Raw genomic sequence first — 25126 nt, 5'->3', positions numbered from 1 at the left:
TGTTTTACCACACCCCAAACCAGGGGGGGGGGGGGAATCCAGTTCCCGGCATGGTAGAATCAAGGCAAGGGTTCTGTCAGCAACTAATGTATTTCCTTCCTTTTGTGTTTCATGCATGTGATCAAAAGGGGAACCCCAAAGGGCGCCAGAATGAGAGGACGGTTATTCAGTACCATTACACACAGTGGCCTGACATGGGAGTGCCTGAATATGCCCTGCCAGTGCTAACATTTGTGAGAAGATCCTCTGCAGCTAGGACCCCTGAGATGGGCCCAGTGGTCGTGCACTGCAGGTATAGCTGGATATAGCTCCATTTTATTAACAACACATTGTAAATTAATATGCACTTGCAGTAGATTTTTATAGTGTACTTATATATCAGTGGAGCTGTGGTGGCTCAAGTGGTTAAGACGCTGAACTGCAGGCTGTGGAAGGTCAGTAGTTCAGCAGTTCGAGACCCAAGTGTGCCACATGATGGAGTGAGCTCCCGTCTCTAGTTCCAGCTCCTGCCAACCTAGCAGTTCGAAAGCAAGAAATTGCAAGTAGATAAATAGGTACCACTTCGGTGGGAAGGTAACAGCGTTCCGTGCGCCTTGGTGTTTAGTCATGCCGGCCACATGACCACGGAAATGTCTTCGGATAGCGCTGGCTCTTCGGCTTGGAAACGGAGATGAGCACCGTAACCCTAGAGTCGGACTCGACTGGCTTTCGAGCAAGGGAACCTTTACCTTTTATATAACATTTGTGTTAAATGCTTTACAGTTCTCATTCATCCTATCAGTTTAGAGGAAATAAGTCGGTTCATTTGATTTCTATGTTACACCAAGAGAGCTATAACTTAAAATCTGTTGTTTTCAAGGCATGCACTGCAAGGCTGAGTCAAGTTTTGAACTCATATCTCCCTAACCCAAGTCTACTACTGCAGTGCCCAGTACACATAATCTCATTGCTGTGTGAGATGTATAGTTCTCTCCTTCCGAAAGCTAAAGAACAGCAGTAGCTGACTATGTATTCAACCAAGTTGATCATTTGTCTTTATATGTTAGCCTTCAGATTGCTCAAGCAGGTTTTTTCCCCTTGACTACAGAACATACCAGAACTAGGACAAAACCTGAGAATTCCTCTGTGTGTTATGTCAAATAAAATGATTTTTTACCAGTGCATTAAATACAGAAGAACTACAGTTTACCTTTGGTGTAGTGTTTAAGAGCAGTAGACTCTAATCTGGAGAACCAGGTTTGCTTTCCCAGTCACAATTCTCTCAGAGCTGTTCTCTCAAGAGCAGTCCTTGAAAGAGTTCTCTCAGCCCCACATACCTTACAGGGTGTCTGTTGTGGGAAGGGAAGAAGATTGTAAGCCACTCTGAGACTCCGAGAAGGGCATGGTATAAATCCAACTCTTCTTCTTCTTCTATGCTATACTGCAGCCATCTTCAGAAATTTGATCCACAACCATAAGAATTTGAAACTATTTTCTTAAGTTAAATGATAGCTAATCATGTAGTCAGTTTAAGCAACTTTCAGGAAACAATTAAAAATTCCATTTGCTATGATCACATTGGAATCAGACAAAATATATTTTGGAAAGCCTGGGGAGCAAAACTGTGACTTTAAATAATACTGCTACATCAGCAGCTGTCATGAGTATTTAACTAACTTTCTTTTGTATCTTTTTTAAATTTTTTGGCCAGTGCTGGTGTTGGTAGGACTGGAACCTACATTGTTATAGATAGTATGCTGCAACAGATAAAAGACAAAAGCACAGTTAATGTCCTAGGTTTCCTGAAACACATCAGGACACAGCGCAACTACCTCGTCCAGACAGAGGTAAAACTACAGAAAAGCATTCACTTTTATGACAATAAAGGTTTGTCAGCAAATTTCACTACATGCAAAATGTTTCATCATGCATAATTTCCACTGTAATCTCTCTGTTAGTTACATACTACACTTCTTGTATTTCGTTTTCTTGGGGTTGCAGTTTGCAAATGCTTATATTTGCCTATTATTTATATAGTGCTTAGAATAAACTGGGTACTGCACATAAAAATTTTAAGTCAAATTGCTGCCCAAAAGTTCACAATCTAAATACTGACAGGCTACAAGATACGATAGACAATTGTAATGTCTAATTTATAAAATACAAGACCTTCATAAAGATGGACGACCATTGATAAAAGATGATGGAAATTTTGTAAAAATAAAGCATTATATTTATATAATGTACGTGATATTATAAATTATATTTAATCTTAAGAAATCTTTAAAAGGAAGTGCATATGAGGGGGGTGGGGTGATTCCAAGCACAGGGAGAAGTAAAAGAAAGCAAAGGAAAAATAAGCAGTGGGGAAACAGACCTTTTTGGAAGAAAACAGAAAACCTGTCTAGGCAGTATTTCACTCTGAGGTTGTTTCAAATAAAACAAAGACTTGTTTTTAAAACACTAGTGTTCCAGTGCATTTTCTTCTTGCTCATGCCTTGGTTCCTCCTGCCATTGTAGGAACAGTATGTTTTTATTCATGATGCCTTGTTGGAAGCCATTCTTGGAAAAGAGACTGAAGTTTCTGCCAGCCAACTACATAGCTATGTTAATAGTATTCTCATACCTGGAGTTGGAGGCAAGACTCGGCTAGAGAAACAGTTCAAGGTAGGCTTCTATCCTGGCCTTCATCCCTGATAATGTCCATGGCATAAAAGACCACTTTGCATCTGAGGAAGGAGTTATAAAGAAAACAGAAAACACAAGGTCTTGATTACGGTGGAAACCTGACATCTTTGAGAAGAAGGAGATGTCCTTGTGGAGTTGGGTTGTAGAGGGTCAGACCTTAAAGCACATAGTTTAGAGGCTATCCTGCTATCCCAGCAGAGCAGATGCAGCCAACCTTAAAAGAAGGGGAAATCATTTGTGGCCAGGTGTTCAGAGACCTTGTCCATGAACTGATTGAGAACAAGCTTCAGGTTCCATGCAGGATAAACCTGAACAAGGTCATGGAAGAACAATTCCACTATCTTAGCTTGATTGACTATTGAATGATCATGCGTCAGAGGTCAAGAAACAGAGATGGCAGCCAGGTGGACCTTAGGAGATGAGTGTGCCAGTCCTAGACATGAAAGGTGAAGAAGGTATTCTAGGATGGAAGGCAGTGGGCAGGCAGATCATGTTTTTCATATATAAATGTGAATAGTTCTAACTTTTTATTGTAATTGTTATTTCTGTATCTATTTTATGAGTGTAAGTTGCTTGAAAGGCAGCTTTTTTGACTAGGAAGCAAGGATATAAATGGAAATAAAGTAAATCTTGATGGCCACAGTTTTTGGATCAGTTGCTTCCTCCAGTACAAATTTTCAGCTGCTTTATGCTGACATTGTACCATAGAAGTATCACAAAGTAAATCTGCCAGACAAAACAGGCCAGCTCAGAAATAATTGATCTTAGCTACACTATTCAAGTTCACATAAGGTATAGGAAATATACCTTAGATGTAGTTTTATTTTGATGCCTTATTAGGAGAAAAGAAAAGAACTTGTTTCCTGAGAGCGTCTTGGGCTGCTGGAGGAGGGAGGAGTTGAAAAAAATGTTCCGCAAGCAGTTTTCCTGTCTGTGAAAACACTCTGGTGGATTTAAGCCCTGGCCCTGACCTGTGTATGCCTTTATAACTTTGGAATATATTTTCAGAAAGAATTAAATCAAAAATGTCAAACGGAATGGAATTTCATTTACTCTTTGTGCTATAAATGAGAACTATACAGACATGAGTGCTCAACAAGCCTCTGAATAAATGTTACTTTATGCAGAAAAGTTCAGTTCTTCTTGGCATTTTGAATACTTTTAGCAAATGTAACAATACAGTTTGTTCTCTCAGGGATGCCATTTTTTTCAGAAGTAAAAAAGAAACTTGTCTCTCTTTCAAAAATAAGAACTACAAAGAATTAATAAATCTTTATTCTGCTTTATTTAAATCTTGTAGCTGGTTATGCAGTGCAATGCAAAATATGTGGAGTGCTTCAGTGCTCAGAAGGACTGCAACAAAGAGAAGAACAGGAATTCATCAGTAGTGCCATGTAAGATTGCATCTTCAAGCTTGATTGCTACACTGCATGAATTCTTTTTACTAAATACTGAATTGAGTTTGTGTATAGTGATGAAGGTCCTCCTTAGTTAGATTGTTATATCTTACTGAGGCAGAGCTTTCTTTAAATGTAAAACTGTGGCTTAATGTTCAATATGATGCAGTTGGGTACACAAAAACAAATCAGAACTTTCTACCTCATTGGATATTACTATGAAAGTTTTCTGCGTTGATGGACTCATTTTTAAGTAGAGTTGCAAACACTTTCAACAACAATGCGGTTTTGTCTTCTAGAGTCATATTTTTTAGAAGTTGCCTTTCCTTAGATCAGAAGCAACATATGCATGAGCATATTAGTTCATTTAAAAAACAAACAGTAGTTTCTTCCAGACATAGCAGCAACAGCATGGGGAGAGTTAGAAGAGGGGTACCTTCCCCTGCCCATTATTTGACTTGTTAAATCCACCACCACCACCCCAGCCACTTTCCCTCTGTGAGATTTCAGATTCATGTTCGCATGTTAACATATAATGTAATTCTTGCCTTCATCAGCACAAAATCATCCATGGAGGTATCGTAGGGCAATCAAACAATACTGTATACATACTACTAACAGGCCATTTTTGCAACTACAGTATCCTCATGACATGGTGAGAAAGATGATTGGAAAGGCCAGAATGATACCCGACAACTTGCTACAAGACAAGCCTAAAGAAAATGACAACAGAACACCACTGGTGGTCACCTACAGCTCACAACTCAAGCCAGTTCAACACATTATGAATGACCTACAACCCATGCTGGATAGTGACACTTCCCTCACACAGGCACTGGGGGTTGACCTTTCTTGCTTACAGACAGCCTGCTAACCTAAAACAATTTCTCACCCACAATGACAAACTACCAGAGTCACGGGGACTCTGGTACCAAGACCTGCAACAAAGCAAGATGCCAACTTTGCTGTCATATAGATCCTAGCAACACCATCAGTGGACCCAGCAACATCAGCCATACCATCTCAGGCTCATACTAGGGGTGTGCACACAAAAAATTCGGTGTTTTTCGGGTTCCAGTAAATCAAGCCTGAAAAATATCGGTATATACCGATATTCACGAGTCCCAATATTGGTAAGATATTGGGGTTCAGGAAAATTCGGTACTGCCGAATATATTTGGCCATTATACCCTATGGGGAAAGTCCCCATAGAGTATAAAGGCACTGGAGCCTTTCCTTTCCCAGTGCCCTACCTCTAGTCAGTTTCACTCCCTCTGGATCAGCTGGGGAATGAAATTGACCAGAGGAAGCAGCGGGCAGCTGCAGAAGGAAAGACTCAGGAGGGAGGCATGTTTAAATGCCCCCCTCCCTTCCCCGGCCTGCCTCCCTCCACAGATCTGGGAGGGAAGGCAGTTTAAACTACCTTCCCTACCAGACTGGGCTTGCCCAGGTCCCCTGTGGCTTGTGGGGTGCCTGGGAAAGCGAAGGGAAGGCAGTTTAAATTCCTTTCCCTCTCAGGATCAGCTTTCCCAGGCTCCCCACAGCTGTGGGGTACCTGGGGAAGCAAAGGGAAGGCAGTTTAAACTGCCTTCCCCCCGCCCAGACTGGGGTTCCCCAAGTGCCCCACAGCTTGCGGGACACCTGGGAAAGCTAAGGGAAGGCAGTTTACACTGCCTTCCCTCACAGACTGGGCTTTCCCAGGAACCCCGTGGCTTGTGTGGTGTATGGGAAAGCAAAGGGAAGGCAGTTTAAATTCCCTTCCTTCTCATGATCAGCTTCCCCAGGCTCCTGTAGCTGCGGGGTACCTGGGGAACCAAAGGAAAGGCAGTTTAAACTCCCTTCCCTCCCAAAGTAGGCTTCCCCACACACCTCACGGTTGCAGGGCGCCTTGGGAAGCAAAGGGAAGGCAGTTTCCCTCCCAGGATCGGATTTCCCAGGCTCCCCTCGGCTGCCTTTCATTGCCTTTCATCCCCGATCCAGGGGCCTAAATAAAAGCCAAATAAGGTCAGCTTTTATTCAGGAGCACCTTATTGGTAGCCAAATCAGATTAGAGAATCTGATTCAGCTTAACTAATACCCGAAAAATACCAATAAGGTATTTTGTGGGCATTTTTTCTATTCGGCAAAGCTGAATGCACACCCCTAGTTCATACTTCTGCTCATCCTCTAATGTGATTTATGCCATCATTTGTCAGCAGTGCCCTTCTATCCTCTACTTTGGACAAACAGGCCAGTCCCTTTGACAAAGAATTAATGGACATAAATCTGACATCAGAAACCACAACATTCAAAAAACAGTGGGGGACCATTTTAACCTTCCAGGACATTCAGTTGCTGACCTAAAAGTAGCAGTTCTCTTACAAAGAAATTTCAAAGGGAGATTAGAAAGAAAGACTGCTGAATTGCAACTGAGAATGAAGCTCAAGACAATGCATCCACCTGGACTGAATTGAGACCTAGGTTTTCTGTCTCATTACCAGTGCTGATTTCTCTATGCCTACTACCCCTCTGGATATCACACCTAATCTAATCACACATTTGGCATCTGAAATCACTCCACTTTCCAATATTTAGGACACATGGACTCACATTCTAACTGTATCTGAAGACGTGAGCAGTGACTCAAGAAAGCTCACAACCTACCACAAATTTTTGTTAGTCTTTAAGGTGTTATTGGACTCTTTTCTACTACTAATGATCTGCTTATATTGTTAAATGTCTTGTAAGTGTTGCTTGCAATATGTGCATAGCTATGTAGCCTATTCCCTAGGACCAAAGCTACTTACTGCATTTCTTTCTGGGACTGATGCAATATCCTTCTCTTTCTCCTCTGAAAACCACCTGGAGACTTATGTCCCATAAGAACACAAGAAGTGCCCTCCTGCTTTAGACCAGTGTCTGTCTAGTCCAACATCTTGTTTCACACAATGGCCAGCCAGTTGCCATGGTGAAGCAACAAAGGCATGAAGGCCAAGGCCTCCCCTTGGTGCTGGTATTCAAAAATTAGCGTCCTCTGAATGCAGGCATTCCCCTTAGTCATTATGGCTAGTAGCCACTGATGGACATGAATCTGTCTAATCCCCCTTTAAAGCCATCTATGCTAGATGGCATCACTACATTCACTGGTAGTGAAGCTCACAACTGAATTACATGTCTAATGAGATAATACTTTGTCCATCCTAAATCTATTGCCCATCAATGTCATTTATGGCTACCATGTTCTAGTGTTATAGAAGTTCTTCGCACCTTGTATCTTTGTCATGACCCCCAATAACCACCTTTTAGTAAACTGGAAAACCACAGACTCTTTAGCCTTTCCATGTAAGATGCTCCAATTTCGTAATTATCTTAGTTGTCCTCTTCTCCCATTTTTCCAGCTCTGTGATTTTTTAAGAAATACAGTGACCAGAACAGTACACAGTACACACAAATGAGGCAGCATCATAGGTTTATACAAGGGAATTACAATATTCACTGTTTTATTTTCAACCCTTTTCCTTATAATCCTTAATATGGGCTTTGCCTTTCTCACTGCTGCCTCACACTAAAGTCAACATTTTCACTGATCTAGCCACAGATCTAGATGTACAAGATCAGACCCAGCTCCTGCTATGTTTGAAGAAATGCTCATTGTATGGCTTAATGTTTTTAGCAGTCTGCTCCTCATACTCTCTTTTTGCTCACCTTTTTGTCAACTTTCATTTGTTTTGTCAGAACCTGTGCTCCTTTCTGTTTACCTCCTTTGGGATAGCCTTGCAAATTTTAAGAGAATTCTTCTTGCAGCCCAAATACCCCAGCTTAGCCCTGGGCTCACCAGAGCTTGGGAGCTAAGCAGAGTGGGCCACGGACAGTACTTGGATGGGATGTCACCAAGGAAGACTGGGATTGCTATACGGAGGAAGGCAGTAGCAAACCACCTCTGCTTGTCTTGCCTGGAACACCCCATGGATGGGGTCACCAGAAGTCAGTTGCAGTTTGTTCTTTTTTGTCTTGTGCTTTATGGATTGACTTGGATTGTCAGCCACACTGGCACCAATGGCACCATTTTAGATTTTTCACCTACAGTCAGACCATGCCTCTTTAGTTTGAGGATTTGGGAGAGCATCTTTTAAAATATTCTTTTGGGCTTTTAATGTAAAGGTTTATTTAATATGAAGGTTATTTTTCATACTGGTTTCTCAAGTATTACTAGTCGCCATAATGGTCTAAGAAATCCAAATAAGTAAATGGGTTGAGGGGTGCATCCTCAATTAAGGAGGATTACTTCTGCATTATATTACTGCATCTAAGCAATTCAGTTGACCCTTGGAAGCACTTCACAGCAGTGGTAATCCACAAGCCGTTTCATGAAATTAAGCTGATTGAGCATCACTGTTGCCAATGGCCTCAAATCAGCTCGTGTGTGTGTGTGTGTGTGTGTGTGTGTGTGTGGTGCTGTCAAGATGCAGTGGACTTACAGAAACCCTATAGGGTTTTCCAGGCAAGTGATTTAGCAGAGGCAGTTTGGCATTACCTTCTTCTGCAAAGGCTTCCTTGGTGGTCTCCCATCCAAGTACTGACCATGCTTAGCTTCCGAGATGTGACAAAATTGGGCTATGCTATCCCATTCCATATGTCTATTTATATCTAAGTATTCTGGCTTAACTCCTCCACTGATCTGTCATTCATACTTTCATCACAAATGACCTTTGGGCAACTCGATCCCTGAAAGAGACTATATATGCTAACAGTGCAATCCTGTGCTGGAGTTACAATGTTTTAAATTCATTCAAGTAAGTTCATTTAGAAGAGTGTAACTCTAATTAGGAATCCACTGGAAGAGTTTGTGTCATGTATATTCCATGATACAGTATTGTGTTAACAGAAAAGGTAGCTATTTATGCTGAAGTTAGGGCAGTGGTGGTGGTGGTGGTTGCTGCTACTGCTGGAGGAGCATAGAAGATGATAAAATAAAAATTGTGTGCAATTGGAGGGATATAAAATTCTGTAGTCAAAAATTATTAACTATTATTTGGAGATTTGGGTGTTTTGTGAAAATGCTTGCTGTAGTGAAATGCGATTACCGACATTATAGTATTCTTTGTGGAACATGTCATTTTATATCCTATGTTAACTCAGAATATTTTATTATGGCCAAAGTGCTGGGTCTGGCCCTCAGAGAAATGGCAATTGTGTTATGATACGCATGCTGTGATTGTGAGTTCCATTTAGGATAGGCCTTTTGTTTGATATTTCAGCTGAACGAGCAAGGGTGGGACTGGCACCGTTACCTGGAATGAAGGGAACTGATTACATTAATGCATCTTACATCATGGTAAGAAAATCAACATTTCATTGTAAGTACATCAATGGAAGAAATTTAATATAAAGACTCTTCATTTTACAGTTGATTGCATAAAGTACTGTCTTGCGTTCCAATACGGTAGTTTCTACTGTTTTTTCAGTGAGGAACACTGAGCATCAAAATTGCTTACAGCAATATGAATTTCATTTGTCATAACTTCAGGACCCATCCCCATCTCCCCCCGCCCCGAACACACAGCTCAAAGGAGGAGGTCCCCATAGAGCATGCTCCCTCTCATACTCCTACAAGCCTTTAACCAGGCACAGTCCTACTACAGCATCCTAGCCATTACCTGAAATGAGGGGACTCAAATATATCTGCCATTCTAGGTCATAATCCACATGCTGCAGTTCATGTGCATCCAAACAAGAGTAAATAGGGGAATTAAAGGGCCCATTGAACGCTACAGGAATCCTTTTTGGTGTCTGCTGTTCTATGTATTCCTGCATTTCTAACTCCCTTGGTACTTTTTTTTTGTGGGGAGGAGGGACTGGTGAGATATTTTTCATCATGGTACACAAATCTCACCTTACTGATGTTCTCTTTGCAAAACATACTGACACTTTAGAAATTGAACCTGTGCCCTGATACCCACTATAGTGTTTTTAATAAGTGCAAATAACTACCAAATGCAGCTCACTGTATCTGTGTACTCACTGTGGCCATCTGCATCCAGTAGGTTGCCATTCCTAGTGCTAAATCTTCAAGGTGAAACTAAGGGCTTTTTATTTCATGTTTACCGCTATAGCGTTCAGGATAAGTTAAAACAGCAGAACACTTTAAAGTTTTTGACAGTCTTATATACTAGTATTATCTGTTCTCATCCATGATGAATAATGTTCCTAAATTATTCCTTGGACTGAGTAAAGTATGATTGGAAGGCACATGATGCAGCCACCTGGCTGAAACTAGGCAGTTCTGAAGTCCGGTCAGTGCCCAGTTGAGAAACCCTATATATGCTGCCTTGAGTTTCATGATGGAGGGAAAGTAGCATATAAATATAATAAATACCCTGCTAAATCTTGTTTCCATTTTAAAAGGGTTACTACCGGAGTAATGAGTTCATCATAACGCAGCATCCCCTGCCACACACAACTAAAGACTTCTGGAGAATGATTTGGGATCATAATGCACAGATCATTGTCATGCTTCCAGACAACCAGAGCTTGGTAAGTCAATTCAGTCCTCTTCATTCCCCCATACATGAAGAGCAGAAAGGAACAGGAATTAGATCACTTTGTATTCTGTCAGTGTTTCAAAGGGAAGTGCCATTTTCAAAAGTAATGGGTCCCCTTTAACAACTCTATAACCCTGGTGTTCAAAGCAGGCTGAAAAGATAAGCCAGGGAAGGCTTGTAAGAGTGAGGAATACACTTGTAAATCTTCCTGCATCGACCACAACAAAAAAGGCACACTTCTGTTCATCCTGTGAAAGCAAAAAACTCCTGTTCACTAAACTTTTTCAAAGAGGGGAAAGCATCATCTGACTCCTGAGCTTCTTGGAAGAACGATGCGATAAGAATGGGTACTATCCCACTCCACTCAGCTAAGTGCAGAACTTTCCTCCTTAGGAAGAGCCTGTCCCACTGAAGAAAACTCTGCATTAATTTAGCAGAATGGTAGTCCCCAACCTAGTGTGCAATTTGACAGTTACCAAGTTATACTTTGGCTGCAGTCACACCCACTAAATAATCCACTTTCAGTGCGCTTTCCCACTGGATTTTACTTGTGTGAACTGGCAAAATCCTGTTGGAAAGTGCCTGGAAAGTGGATTATTTAGTGGGTGTGACTGCAGCCTTTGTTTCCTTCAGACCAATGAGCAGTGTGAAGTGGCAAACTTTGTACCTCCAGATGGTAACTGTGTTTCTCTGGAGGTTACTGGGCTCTGCCTTAAATATATTCTCATTACTGGCCAGGAGTGGGCGCTCCTAGGCAGTGAGCGGTGAGAAAAACACTAGCTGGACCACAAGAGGGTCCATCGCAGGCTGTGGTGTTTTTTCTCTGCCAGGATGGGCCACTATAGTTTGGATCCCGACAAGACTGAGCAAGGTTGTATTGTCATTAGCAAGTTTTTTGCACAGATAATGAGTTGAATTTTTTAAATTTAATTAAAGATTAAATTGTAAGCAGTGCATTTTGGGGTGTTGTACAATTTGATGAGAGCTTTTAAATATTTTCTAAAATATATGCATTCATGGTAAAAACATTATGGATGTTCTCAGTCTGGAGCTCAGTAATTCAAATGAGATTCTTTCCATGTCTATGAATCAAAGGCTATGTAGACAGATTAATAAATCATCAGTCTTTAATGACTGTGGTGGTTTTAGACAGGTACTTGTCTTAAGAGAGGATTTGACAAATGCCAAGTTGCCACAGTGCCTAGAAATTTCTTTGGGGCACCTACTATTTTCAGCTGTGGTTTTATTATAATATATCTCTTAGGAATTCTTAGTGGAAGTACAAAGGGCTGGATCCAACCAGTTTTTCCACTGGTGAAAAAGAGAGAAAGAGGTCCCCCTTTGACCACCAAAAAGGTTATGTTTGGGATCATGTATCCTGCATAGACAAAAGCCATGTAAAACTGGGACTGTAATGAGGGAAATTGGCCCAAGATTGAACGAAAAAGCTGGGTGGATCCAACCCTTATTTACCATCTTATATCAGAATGTTTTGTTGTATGGCATAAAAATTAATGTGCATGAAGTTCTTGTCATTGCTTGCTTATATGTAAACTCAATTTTACACATTCAGTAGTGGTGGATGAATTCATTTCTTAGCCAGTTGATTTCTATACTGGCTCCAGTATTCAATTAATTGAACTTTCTAAAGCAACAATGGAATTACAAGAAATTGGGGAGAAGTTAAGCTAGGATTGGAGGTTAAGGTCACCATAAGTTGGCTGCAACATGATGGCACTTTTCACCACCACTACAACAATTTTGTCACAGCTTTAATAAAATTACAAGAAACCCTGAAAAGGTTAGAAAATTAGAAAAGTTGGTCATTAAAGTACAAAACCCGATGGCTGAAAAATGAGTCTGGCTTCTAAACTTTGGGGTTGACTCCTGAAGCCAAAGAAATTTTGTTAAGGCATAACAAACAAGTATAATAATGTATGAGGAGATTTAATTGCCTAAGAAAAGTTTTAATCCTATAAATTATTTTAAAGAACCATTGTTCCTGTAAGCCAATAAAAATTAATCCTCTGCTATTGAGAAAGTTCTGGGTATTCTTATAATGTTTATACTATACTAGGAATAAGGCCTCTTGTGGAAAATAAATACAACAAGCTCTAGAAAGAGGTTCTGGGTGGGTGCCCTGGCCTTGGGCACTCAGCATCAATTTGCTGTGGTGCCCTCAGTAGGGTATAATGACACAGAGCTTACCATTTTCTCCAGGGGAACTGATCTTTGCCATCTGAAGAGCAGTTGTAATTCTGAGTGATCTCCAGCCCTCCCCTGGAGATTGGCAGCAATGATTCCCCGGGAGGAAATGGCTGGTTTGGAGGGTAGAGTCTATGGCATTGTACCTTTCTGAGGACCCACCCCTCCTCAAACCCTACCCTCTCCAGGCTCCACCCCTCAAATCTCCAGGAATTTCCCAACCTGGAGGTGGCAACCCTATCTCCTTCCCAGCCCCCCCCCCCCGAGAAAAAAAGAGAGAGAAAATAACTGTTTTGGAGGGTGGCCTCTATGGCATTTTGTTCAGCTGAGGCTGCTCCCCTCCCTAAACTCTGGCTTCCATAGACTCCACCACAAAATTTCCCAACCTGGAGCCGGCAACCCTAGTCAGGACTGACCCCAATGAGTTTTTTCCCAAAGGCCCCCCGCCTTTTACTGACAGAACCAAGCTTGGTTGCCTAGCAACAGGCACTGAGGGGAAAGTAGGATTGCCAGCTCTGAGTAGGGAAATACCTGGAGATTTGGGCAGTGTTTGGGGAGGGGGAGGACTCAGCAGGGTATAATGCCATAGGGTCTGCCCTCCAAAGCAGCCATTTTCTCCAGGGGAACTGATCTCTGTCATCTGGAGAAGAATTGTAACAGCGGGCAATCCTAAGGGAAAGTCAGGCACACAGCAGGAGGTTGAAGAGAATGGTTTGACGGCCATTGGCCCACCTCAGTAGCCAGCCAGCCAGCCATGGAGGAGTCAAGCAGGAGAGACAACCGTTTTGTCAGTTTATTCTGTCAGGGAAGTGGCCAAGCTGGCAGTGGGTGGGAGAGAGGAGCGGGCCCAGCACCCAGCCAATGGCATGCGAGTACTCTTGAGTGGCGGTTGATGGGCCAATGGCTGATGGAACACACAGCGCAGCCAGTGGGAGAGCTGGAAATGACCAATGCATTAGGGCAATTATACATATCAGATTAGCTAAAAGCCTCTTGTAAAAGACTGTTTTGTGATCCATTGGATTTTCCACATGTAAAATATAAATATATAACGTACAGCTTATATTTGCTTCACTTGTCTTTAGGCAGAAGATGAGTTTGTATACTGGCCCAGTCGAGAAGAATCCATGAACTGTGAGGCCTTTACTGTGACCCTTATCAGCAAAGACAGGCTGTGCCTCTCTAACGAGGAGCAGATCATCATCCATGACTTTATCCTCGAGGCTACCCAGGTATATAAAACAACCTCCAGAAGTGGAATCTGCTTAACATTCAAAGTGCTGCTGTTGTCAGTTGACACTTGAAACGAATGATGTTCAACAGGATTGATGTCTCTTTTTGACCATGATGGACAGAGAGGCTTGGTATCAGCTGCAGCCTTCTCTTCCCAAAGGTGTTTATCCTGTCATGTCTACGTTTTGTTTGCGGTCTCCCATTTCCGTAAGAGACTGCAACGTTTCATTTCTTCATCTAGTTAGGACTTGAACCTGCTTGATTCTCAAAGAAGCATCACACTAAGAGCCCATATTTTCAAAATGTCAAAGAGTTCATTAAATTTGAAAATCCCTCAGAAAAAACTAAGGGTGTTGATCCCTGAGCTGTTTTTCTTAGGATATATCATTGGACATACTGGAAACAGCTGGTTTGGTACATACCTGGCCCCAGGTGAACACCGATTAGTACCTCACTTTAGATATACTAATTTCCCTGGAATGTGCTATGCAGTTTCAGGATAAATGGTAGACTGGGGTGCATGGTTTAGGAGGATTTGCTCCTAACTGGTTCATGAACTTCTCATGCAGTCAACTGAAAACCTACCCAAAACCTACTTACTAGACAACATACCAATGATCCATGTGTGCTTTCTCATTATACCTTGTGTGAAGAAAGTGATTTTTTTGTCCCTCTCCCTTAATATGCAGGGTGCCCAATGAATCTGATAGGCAGTCAATTCTGGACAGACAAAAGGAAATACTTTCCCCCAAAATGTATATTATGGAACTCATTTCCACATGATGTGATAGAGACTGTTAGCTTAGATTGGGAGAAGGGGTAGATAAATTTATGGATGATAGGTCAGTGTGTGTAAGCCATGATAGCTGAATGGAACTTCCATGTTGAGAGGCAGGGCTGGATGGACTGTTGATCTGATCCAGCAAGGCTCTTCTTACATCAAGATTTAGGGTTAAGGTTAAGGTTCTGCTGGTGTGTATGGAAGTAACTGCCTGCTATGATCCTCCCCACAGTGTACTAAGATAACAGCCTATTATCTGGGTATGCATAAAGCAAGTATTGTGCAGTCTAGGGTGCATCTAACCATCTTAGCTGGCTAGACCAATAAAGAATGAGTCTTATGAAACTGAATGCCTATGCGTTAAAAGAATCCTTAGGGAATTTGCTCCTCATGGTTAGTAAATGAATTTGGCTAGTATTATAGCTCATGTGATTCAGTGCAGGAGATGCTGACAGCATCTGGAGTACATTTTCTTCAGTTGATAAATGGGGCAGGAATAAGAGAAGCACTGCCATGGAGAAGGGATATCCATTTTCGTTTTGGTGACACAAGGAAAGATAAAGAACCACTACTCTCCAGCAGCATGCTTTTTGAGGCAGGTGGTATTGAAGGATTCCATGATTGCCTTCAGAAATACCTTGCTCACTCCCAAATTCACCTAGCACTCTCACCTCTCCATAAGCAGGAATTCCCTTTCTCTGTATGGATTCATGGTCACCTTGTTTGTATGTTAAAGGAACCTTGGAATTGATTGATCACAGAAAATGTTGTTGGAGGACAAGAAAATGCTGACCTCGATAACACTGCTCACAAGATTAGAAACATGACAGCATAAATGGTTCAGTTTCCGGGGGGAGGGTGCATATCCAACAGATAAGTATTTTCTGCAGTAATCAAAACTTCCAACAAAAATGTTACTTGTGCAGGCTCTCACAAACATCTGAAGGTCAGGAGTGAATTTTTTAAAGCATAAAAATTGAATTAAGATGGTTAACAATTTGGTTGCTTTTTATTTCAGGATGACTATGTTTTGGAAGTGCGCCATTTTCAGTGTCCCAAATGGCCAAATCCAGATGCCCCAATCAGCAGTACCTTTGAACTAATCAACGTAATCAAGGAAGAGGCCTTAACAAGAGATGGCCCCACCATTGTTCATGATGAGTATGTATATTTACCGAAGCACATTTATTTATCGTTTGGATAAGAGAGATTATTTGGGTCTAACTCTGAGGGTTTCTAACTCTTAGGGCTCCCTGAAAATGAATGGTGTTAACCTACTTCTTTCTCCTAGATCAAGGGTTTTCAAAGGGCCCTTGAACAAGCAGAAGTTTTAGCAAAAGAGGAAGCATGCTCTGGGGTAGTGATCATCTAGTGTGCATGGGACTCATAATTATTATCCAAGCCAAGTATTTTCAATGTCACAACATTGTTCAGCATACGCTAGCTGAAATTTTTGTGAAAGGAGTTCTGCAGATATCCTCAGAGTTACAACCATGCCACTTCCAGCAGCATATGAAGTGGGTGTTTGTTTTATCTTGTATCAACACAATTCCACAAAAACTAGTTCACAGTGGTTATCTGAATATGGCTCAGAGTTCCATAACAACCTTGAAGTGAGATGAGCTAAGAACCAAAACTCTTTGGAGGATCTTTTGGTTTGTTTTTGTTTATGGAGGTTTTTTGACAATATGGCAGTGAACATTTCCAGGTCCAGTAGAAAGTCAGTAGAGACTGTTTGATGGCAAGCATCATCTCTTCTATACCTCATGGTCTACTGAGGTTCAGGCTCTGATTCTTCTGTTTCCTTGCATTCCTTTTAAATCAGAATCATGTCTGTGAAGCTGCCGTATACTGAAATCAAAGCACTAGTTCATCTAATGTAGTATTATCTATTTTGACTGGCAACAACTCTCCAAGTTCTGTTCCAATCCTTCTCTGCAAGATCTTTTCAACTGAAAATGCCAGGGGGGTATACATACAAACCATGTACTGTATCACAGCTACAGACACTCCCCAGTTTTTTTAGAGGTATCACCATCTTCACCTCCCTCGGCACACAGGCTTGAACACCCAAAGAGCAGTTTCAGACAGAATCAGACCCCATAGCTACCTGCTTCTTTTAAATTTCCATTTTAACAATGATTTACTTGTCTTTTGGTTTTCAAATAAAAGAGAGGGTATTGTCTTATACAGCTTCACCAGTCGTCCCAGACACTACTTAGCCATACTGAGGCTGCGGTCACACGCACCAGTTGAAGCGGAGGGGAACCAAGGCTATTTCCTCCAGAGGAATTTGACAAGCAGTTGCGAGATCACACCTTCTATTGTAGCTGCGGGCACAGCCCGTCACTGTGTGATCAGACGCAACTGCGGCTGAGCCTTTTTTATTGTGACAAAGAACATCTTACCATTAATTATGATAAGACCAAAGTTATGGTATTTGGCAGGCGCCCCCCCCCCCCCAAAAAAAAGAGTATGGTCAATAAAGGGAAACAAAATCGAGCAGGTCAATAAATTTACTTACCTTGGGGTAGTATTTCAGGAATCCGTATCTACTGCTGCACATTGCAGCCTCAGAGCAGAGTGTGCCGAGAGAACTATGTATGCAATACTAAGATTTTTTCGCTCTAAGGGGGGGCTATACATACCTGCTGCGCTGAAGCTCTTCCAGGCTAAAGTAATAGCCCAACTTCTATACGGCACTTTTATTGGTATATCAGCAACAAACTTGAACTTACCCAAAAAGATACAATCTATGGAGTATGTGATGATGTGCATTCTGCGAGGGGGGGGGGACGGCACTGAGCCGGGATGTCATGTTCAGACCATCCTGACAGCATGAGAGCGTGCTTGTGCAATAAGACAAAGGAAAGTCTGTCCGTGGCCCATCAGAACCCGTTAGAGACAGACTTTCCCCGGTGTCATTTAACTCTGTTTCTGCAGCAGAGCAGCACAGGTGGCTGACAACTGCGGGACACTTCCCAGATGTTGCTGTCTGATCGCTCCCTTTAGATCCATCAGGCATTCACACCTATGTCGGATCTAAAGGTGCGTGTGATCGCAGCCTGAGTTTTCTTTCTTTCTTCTTTTAAAGCCCCCGGAGGGGATTTTTTTTATTGCATTTTTTTATAACACTACAAAACTACAACAGAAAAAAGGGAGGGGAACTACATTTATAGGATAAAGAAAGATACCCGCTACTGACTAAAAATCCAAGAGAGGAGATCATCCCACCAGCTTAACCATACATTTAGTCTTTATCCCATTAGTCTTGCTATCAACTGAGTCAAGTTTAACATTATCTTTTTCAAATCTTAGATTCAACTGTTATACAGAAACACCCCAAAGCATCTCACTTCAACCCTTTTTAAAGGCACAATTCAGAGTCCTTCAGCCTTTACTTCTCCTTGCCTAGTCTCTTCCGAAGCTTATAAGGACTTTTAGGGGCCGCCGCCCCTTTCTCTGAAAGAGAGTCCTCCCCGGAGCCTGAGTTTTCTTAATGTTCCACAGAAAGAGAGATGGGGGAGTACATGCTGATAATATGAATCATGAGACTGCCTGACAGCTAAGATTTTTAGCAAAGGTCCTTCTTTATGTGTCCTTGCTTGCTCTTAGAGGTGTGGTGGGCATGCACCAGAGAGACAGCCTTCTCTGCACTGGGACCTCTTCTGTGAAGTTCACTCTCCACAACTGCTTTCCTGGCATATAGCCAGTTCATTTTCAGACACTAGGGTGAAAACCTTTTTGTTCACACAGGCTCTTGGTATGTGGTGTTTTTTGTAAATAATATTATCAAACATGCTGCTAACCACTGTAAGTGGCTGTAAATTGTTCTTAATGTTATTTTATTGGTTTTAGTTTTTTACTTAATTATAATTGGATTGCTTACTTATTTGTAAGCCACCTCAGAAGACAAGTGCTAAGCATATATGTGGGATATATATTTTTAAAGTCAGGAAGGCTCCCCTCTCCTGGCTTTCTGCAAACTATCCAAAACTTAATTATTCAAGAGGGCTTTTCTACACAGGCAATACAGTGACACTGAGTCACAAAGTTACTTGGAAAAATCATTAGAAACCATGGTCTATCCTATTGTGTATAGCTTGCTGAAACTAGGATCCTATGGTGGAATTTTGCATCATTGAATGTGTCGTATTCATACTTATGCTTTTGCTTCAGTTCTCTTTTTAGACTTCTGGTTGGTTCTGCAACCCTAATCCTATTGCATTGTTTACTGAATGTTCCATCCTTCAGTTGAATTAATTTACTCTGTGTAATCTGCCTTGAGTCCAACTGAGAAAGGCAGAGTGTAAATAACGTAAACAGAGAACAGCAATGGAATAGCATTCACATCTCCTAAACTTGAGCCTGGATCCAAAGAACTGTTTAAGTAGCTTTGCACACACCCAAGGGGAACTCTGGACTCTTGAACTGTAGCCATACTTTTAGGGGTGTTTTGTGGCATGATGACATGGAGATCTGCTGCTCAGATTTTTTTTATAAAGTCCAAGAAGAAGAAGAAGAAGAGACGAGATTGGATTTATACCCCGCTCTTCACTTGGAGTCTCAGAGCGGCCTACAAACTCCTTTCCCTTCCCCTCCCCACAACAGACACCCTGTGAGGTGGGTGGGGCTGAGAGAACTCTGACACAAACTGCCCTTTTTCAAGGACAGCTGTGCCAGAGCTTGTGACTGACCCAAAGTCACATCAGCAGGTGCAAGTGGAGGAGTGGGGAATCAAACCCGGTTCTCCCAGATTAGAGTCCGCACACTTAACCACTACACCATTAAACACCATGGCCTTTTAGGGATTAAAGTAGCCCTTGGGATTCAAGCCTTGGAGAATATAGCTGAACTGAATTTTCAAGAGTTTTGATTTTTGTACCCAAAATTTGCATATGTAATTGAAGAACCTTTTATCAAATGGCTTAACAAATGGAGTGAAAGTCAAACAAGCTCTCAGCTTTTGGCCATGGATACTGCCCATCAGCAAGCAGTACCGAACTGGCAATAGAGTTTAAAGAAACACTTGGTCAACTAGCTAATCCACAGAGGCAATCAATACGGGAGAATACATTTCTGGTTTTTCTTGCTCAAGTGGCTAGAGGTTGGTTGGGCGTGTAGTACAGTACTGCCATGCAGAGATGAATCTCCCCTGTAGTCCTCCTAAAGAGGGTAATAAAGGGCTCTGTGTGTGGTTTTTTTACCACCACATCCTGGTCAGCTAATGTACAGTATAAATCATTGATAAATTTGCCAATTCCTCTTTAGTATTTGCTAGTTTTAACATTCATCTGGGTTTGGGAATGCTTTTGCTGCTCTTACAGTATTCAAAATTGCTTTACAAAACTAGGGCAGTTATTGATTTGGGTGTTTCATGAGACCAAAAAAAAAAAATCAAACCTATTTCTAACAATGCAGAGTCATTTCCCCTCTAAATTAAGGGTTATTTGTTGTATTCACTGGCTTTTCTTTTTAGGCCTTAATACATCATGCATCTCTGACTTTTAATTGCATTCTGAGGAAACATAGCTGAAAATGATTTTTTTTTCCTTTTGTTCACTCAACCTCATCACTTATTTTATTCATCTTATACAGCAGCAGCAAGCAAACCCAAATACAAGTACACCCTATCTAGCAGGGTGCAGTTCAAAGAAAACTAAAGCTGAAAATCAAATGTTGAGTACTGATTGACAGAAGGACCCCAAGTTCACTTGTGAATGTCTGAATGTTCTGTGGGTTTGCAGGTATGGAGCAGTGGCGGCTGGAACTTTATGTGCCCTTACCACCCTGTCCCAGCAGTTGGAGAATGAAAACGCTGTTGATGTTTTCCAGGTGGCAAAGATGATCAATCTCATGAGGCCTGGAGTATTTACAGATATTGTAAGAATGAAAGCTAATGTTATCATTTAAAAGGCAGTTGGCTGATAAACATCCAATTAAAATCCACACTCATACATTCTGTATAATTCAAAGGCCCGATGCTTTGGATCATATAGGAAGTATGTAATTAGGTAAAGGATAAATTTCCCACCTCCCTTCTCCCAGTGAAGTCTTCTGAGTTCTGTACAATTGTGGATCCTTGTGTCGGTAGACCGCAGGAATATCATGGAAGTCAAACTGAGAGGGCTGTGAGGATGGGAACTGGCGAGTGGAACAGGAATATAGGCTCCAAGCCCTATGTATATGGAGTACTGATGAGAAAGAATGTGATTTACCACTTTGTCTTCAGATTGCTATGAAACCCTCATTCTCTGCTTACAACTGTGGCATCTCCACCAGTTTTGCTATCCATTCATTTGTACAGTTAAGAAGTGCAGTGCACCAATACACATGAATTTGCAATGTGTTCTTGTACATGAAGACAGATCAAGATGGGTAGTCACGTTAGTCTGTCTGTAGCAGTAGAAAAGATCAAAAGTCCAGTAGCACCTTAACGACTAACAAAATTTATGGCAGGATACAAGCTTTCTTGAGTCACTGCTCACTTCATCAGATATAGATTCAGAAGAAATGAGCAGGGATTCACAAAAGCTCATACACTGCCACAAATTTTGTTAGTCTTTGGTCCCTGCCACACAGCAGGGAAACGGAGGGCTGATCTGCGGCAAATGTGAGCCGCACCAAAGTTGGAACGCCGCGGCGGGATCCCACAGATCCCCGGAGCCGCGGCGCGTCACTCCCCGGCACGATCAGATGCCGGGGAGGAAGAGTTGGCTGGGAGGGGGAGGCTGCCGAACTGCGCATGCTCGAGCATGCGCAGTACGGCAGGGGGCCGGGAAGCACCAGCGCAAATACAAGCCGGCCGATCCCACGGCCCGGCTTGCGGCGCTCCAACGGATTCCACCACCTCGGTAGGTGGTTCTGTTTTCCTGCGCGGTATCGCCGGTAGGGACGGAACCGGGACGGATCCGGCACGCTCCCCAGATGTTGAGGTGGGATCGTGCCGGTTTGCTCCACCCCCGTTCCGTCCCGCTCCCGGCCCAACTGGCCTCGTATGAATGGGGCCTTTAAGGTGCAACTGGGCTCGTGCTGGTTTGTACATGGAGAGAGGGAATTCTCTCTGCATATCAGACTTCCAGTAAATAGTCGGTTCCAGGATAGAAGGCAACAAAGGAGTCAGTGCTACCACCCAGGTACCTTTTAATAGCTGTGACACTTGAAGGCTGAGCAGTAAACAAGTGTTACAGTTTAGTAGCAATACAGGACCTATGTGTACTTAGGGTTGTATATGGGATTAGACCTGACTGGGAGCACAGGCAGTATTCAAATGACATAAGATAAAGAGACTTTTTTGTAAGAAGAAGTAGCTTTTAAGAATGGGATTCAAAGATGAGAGAGAAGATCTGTTTTCATGGAAATGTGGAGTACCAGTCAGAATATTTAGGGGCATCAAAGTAAGGGAAAACTACATGGCTGGCACAGGACTAGCAAAACAAAATTAAATATAAGTATCAAATCCGCAACATTTTAGAGGCCTAAATATTTATTGCTCAGTCCTGTCATTGGCACATTTAACCTCCCAAGCTAATCCGTCCTTGAAAATGCATTCTGCGTGTTTTACTTTCTGAAATATTAGATGCTTTACATTGTTTGGTCTTTCCTTTCCAGGACCAGTACCAGTTTCTTTACAAAGCAATGCTAAGCCTGGTCAGCACTAAGGAAAATGGAAATGGCCTCATGGCACTGGACAAAAATGGTGCTGTTATGGCCAATGACGAATCAGATCCTGCAGAAAGCATGGAGTCTCTCGTCTAATTGGAATATTGAAAAGGCACTTAATTTGTGGAATTTCTGAAGACTGAGTGAACTTTTGGAGGCCTTTTTTTGCCAGACTCTAGGTTATTCAATAACCCAGTTACTTTTTTACACTGATAAAAGTTTTGATATTTATTTTTGCCATTTTATGTCTTAATGGTATCCTACTGAGCATTTGCACCTCTGTTTTATTTCACACGGTGGAACGCAATTTTGTCTAGTTTGCACTATATGATCAGTGTTAACTGCCTATAAAGTTGTAATACACAAGCAAGCAAGCAAACCCTGATGCGACATTCCATGACGATGACAAACATGCTCCTTTTTAGTTGAAATGCCCTAAAGTTTCGTTAATTGCCATGAGCCTTGACTCTAAAGTCTTGAATGCTAGACCAGAAGGATTCTTTTTGATTTACAAGAAATGCTGTACCCTTGACATACTCCAATATTTATTGTTTAATTTTCATATAACTTTGGTAATTGTTACAGGTTTTTTGTATTCCAGTAACATGGATGAGTGTTGTTCATTTCTTTCCAGACGATGGGGTGAGGTGATCACTGGCAACGCAGAAGTGCAGTAGCTTCCAGATACGGAACAATTTTTATCCCTTTGTTTACACGGAAGCCTAAGAACGGCTTATCATGAAACATATAAAATTACATTCCCAGAACACATATAGCAACTCACATCTGAGACAGAATCTAAAAGTTTGGTTTTACAGCATCACTGATTCTAAAGTTTTTATTTTTGATTCTGCAACAGCAATATGGGGAAAAAATATTTTGATAATATTTCACCATAGGCAATGTAGTAATCGACTGCACAAAAACTACTATCGGTTCCTTTTATTCCAAAAGTGCTTGGTAGCAGTTTTCTCAGTTACTGTTCCACTCAGCATTTTAAACACATACAGTTCCTTAATTCTTCTGAAGCAGGACCTCTGACTTAAGGGTATGTTACATGATGGAAAAAGGAATTTCATAGTTTGATAGCTATTAGATGCTGTTTTTACAGGTATGTAATTTTCATACTTTAGTGCTAAAACGTACTGATCCATATTACTGGTGAAGTGATCTAATAAAAAACTACCTATAAGATTACACTCTTCCTCTTTTTTTTTTAACCAAACTAATTATTTAGCCTTTACATTCTGATTTCATAGATTCACTCCCATATATTGTCCATTGTACTTATATGATCCCTACTTAATCCAAACAGCCAGTTAATCTTGCTAAAATCCATTTCTTTTCATTATCTTCAAAATGTAAATGCATAATTCCAATGACTTAAAACTGTTTCAAACAACTTTCTGTGCACCTCACTAAGCAACAACTGCCTTCCTGAAACACTCTTTAGTTATTGTGTAAGAACGGGAAGTGAAGTAAGTTGTATGGAGAAACTTGGTTGCATTGCCAAAATCATCAGAAGTTACTGTACATAAGCAGTGAATGCCCACAATAGAAAAAACAGTGGGCCTTGCTGTGCAGTGGTTCCAATAGCTGCATAAATGCCACACTACAGCAGTCTAAACTAGCCAGTTCTAAGTAGCTTGTGCTCTCATTTGAAGCTTATCCCTGAATTGGTTTATTTAGAATAATCTCTGCTTTCCTGAATTATTCACTTTGCTTTTTATGCCAATGCAATTTAGTACGAAAGAAAGGAATTTGCCTGCCCGTTAAAAAGAGAGAGTGAGAGATATGAAATAGCTTTCAGTGGTGGAAATGGCTGTGTTTTTCTGTAAGGGGATCAAGGTTCTTTCAGCACTGACACCAGTCTACTTCTCACTGAAGTGGTAAACAGATAATTGGACTAGACTACTTTTGAATGTAGACAGGCTCATTCTGAATATTCACATGGCTGAATGCTTTTGCATACCAAAAAAGTTCCTGTACATGGAAAATGAGATGTAGGGGAGAAAGGTTCTAGCTTAGCCTTCTCTCTGGATGGTAGAGTTTTCTATGTATAGGAACCTTTCTTTATCATTTGACCTGCAGTCTGAAATTGTATCGTCCAGCTGTAAGTTTACTGCCTCAATAAGAACTAGGACACTATAGGTCCTGTACCCCCACCCACAGGTCCTCCCTTTACCATACTCATCACAAGCAGATTCTCTAAAAAGAGCCCCTGGAAATTCTAATAATTGGTAGTAAATGAACAGCATTCTATTAGTTTTTAATCTTCAAAAATATCCTACCACCAAAAATGCTCTGTAATATTACAAGAGTTGCTATATGAATATTCTAGCCATTGCAATGAACAGCCCCATTTACACTGCAGTCTCACTAGATATCTACAGGGCAAAACCCACTCCTTTGTTGTTTTTTTCCTATAGAATTAGATAAGTAAGAGATAGTAAGTTAGGGCATTAAATACTTATCAGAGGAAAATATAAAGAGGGAAAGCTGAAATCAGTGGCCATGATGCCATTAACAAAAATTAAGCTCTGTCCACGTGCAGCTGTTAAAGATTTAGCCTTTGTTCATAGATTTCTTCATGAGGACCAATACAATTTAAATGAGAAAGCCACACATTTGAAACACTTTCCACTAATATGGATGACCAT

At 41.5% G+C, this 25126-nt stretch overlaps 1 protein-coding gene across 1 annotated transcript in view; it reads left to right on the top strand.

The window, feature by feature from the left end:
- Window positions 1-23653, top strand: part of PTPRG (protein tyrosine phosphatase, receptor type G) — a 355564-nt gene extending 331911 nt beyond the window's left edge. The window contains exons 18-27 of the mRNA XM_015424628.1: window positions 129-292; window positions 1691-1826; window positions 2500-2646; window positions 3968-4061; window positions 9302-9378; window positions 10449-10577; window positions 13876-14022; window positions 15823-15965; window positions 20552-20687; window positions 22416-23653. Coding sequence (XP_015280114.1) covers window positions 129-292; window positions 1691-1826; window positions 2500-2646; window positions 3968-4061; window positions 9302-9378; window positions 10449-10577; window positions 13876-14022; window positions 15823-15965; window positions 20552-20687; window positions 22416-22562 — 1320 coding nt within the window. The 3' untranslated portion in view covers window positions 22563-23653. The remainder of the gene's footprint in view (window positions 1-128; window positions 293-1690; window positions 1827-2499; window positions 2647-3967; window positions 4062-9301; window positions 9379-10448; window positions 10578-13875; window positions 14023-15822; window positions 15966-20551; window positions 20688-22415) is intronic.
- The last annotated feature ends 1473 nt before the right edge of the window (window positions 23654-25126 follow it).

Source organism: Gekko japonicus, unplaced genomic scaffold, assembly GCF_001447785.1.
Source record: "Gekko japonicus isolate JY-2015 unplaced genomic scaffold, Gekko_japonicus_V1.1 scaffold470, whole genome shotgun sequence".
NCBI lineage: Eukaryota > Metazoa > Chordata > Lepidosauria > Squamata > Gekkonidae > Gekko > Gekko japonicus.
Note: the sequence above shows the minus strand (reverse complement) of the source record. Positions and strands in the feature narration are given on the sequence as shown.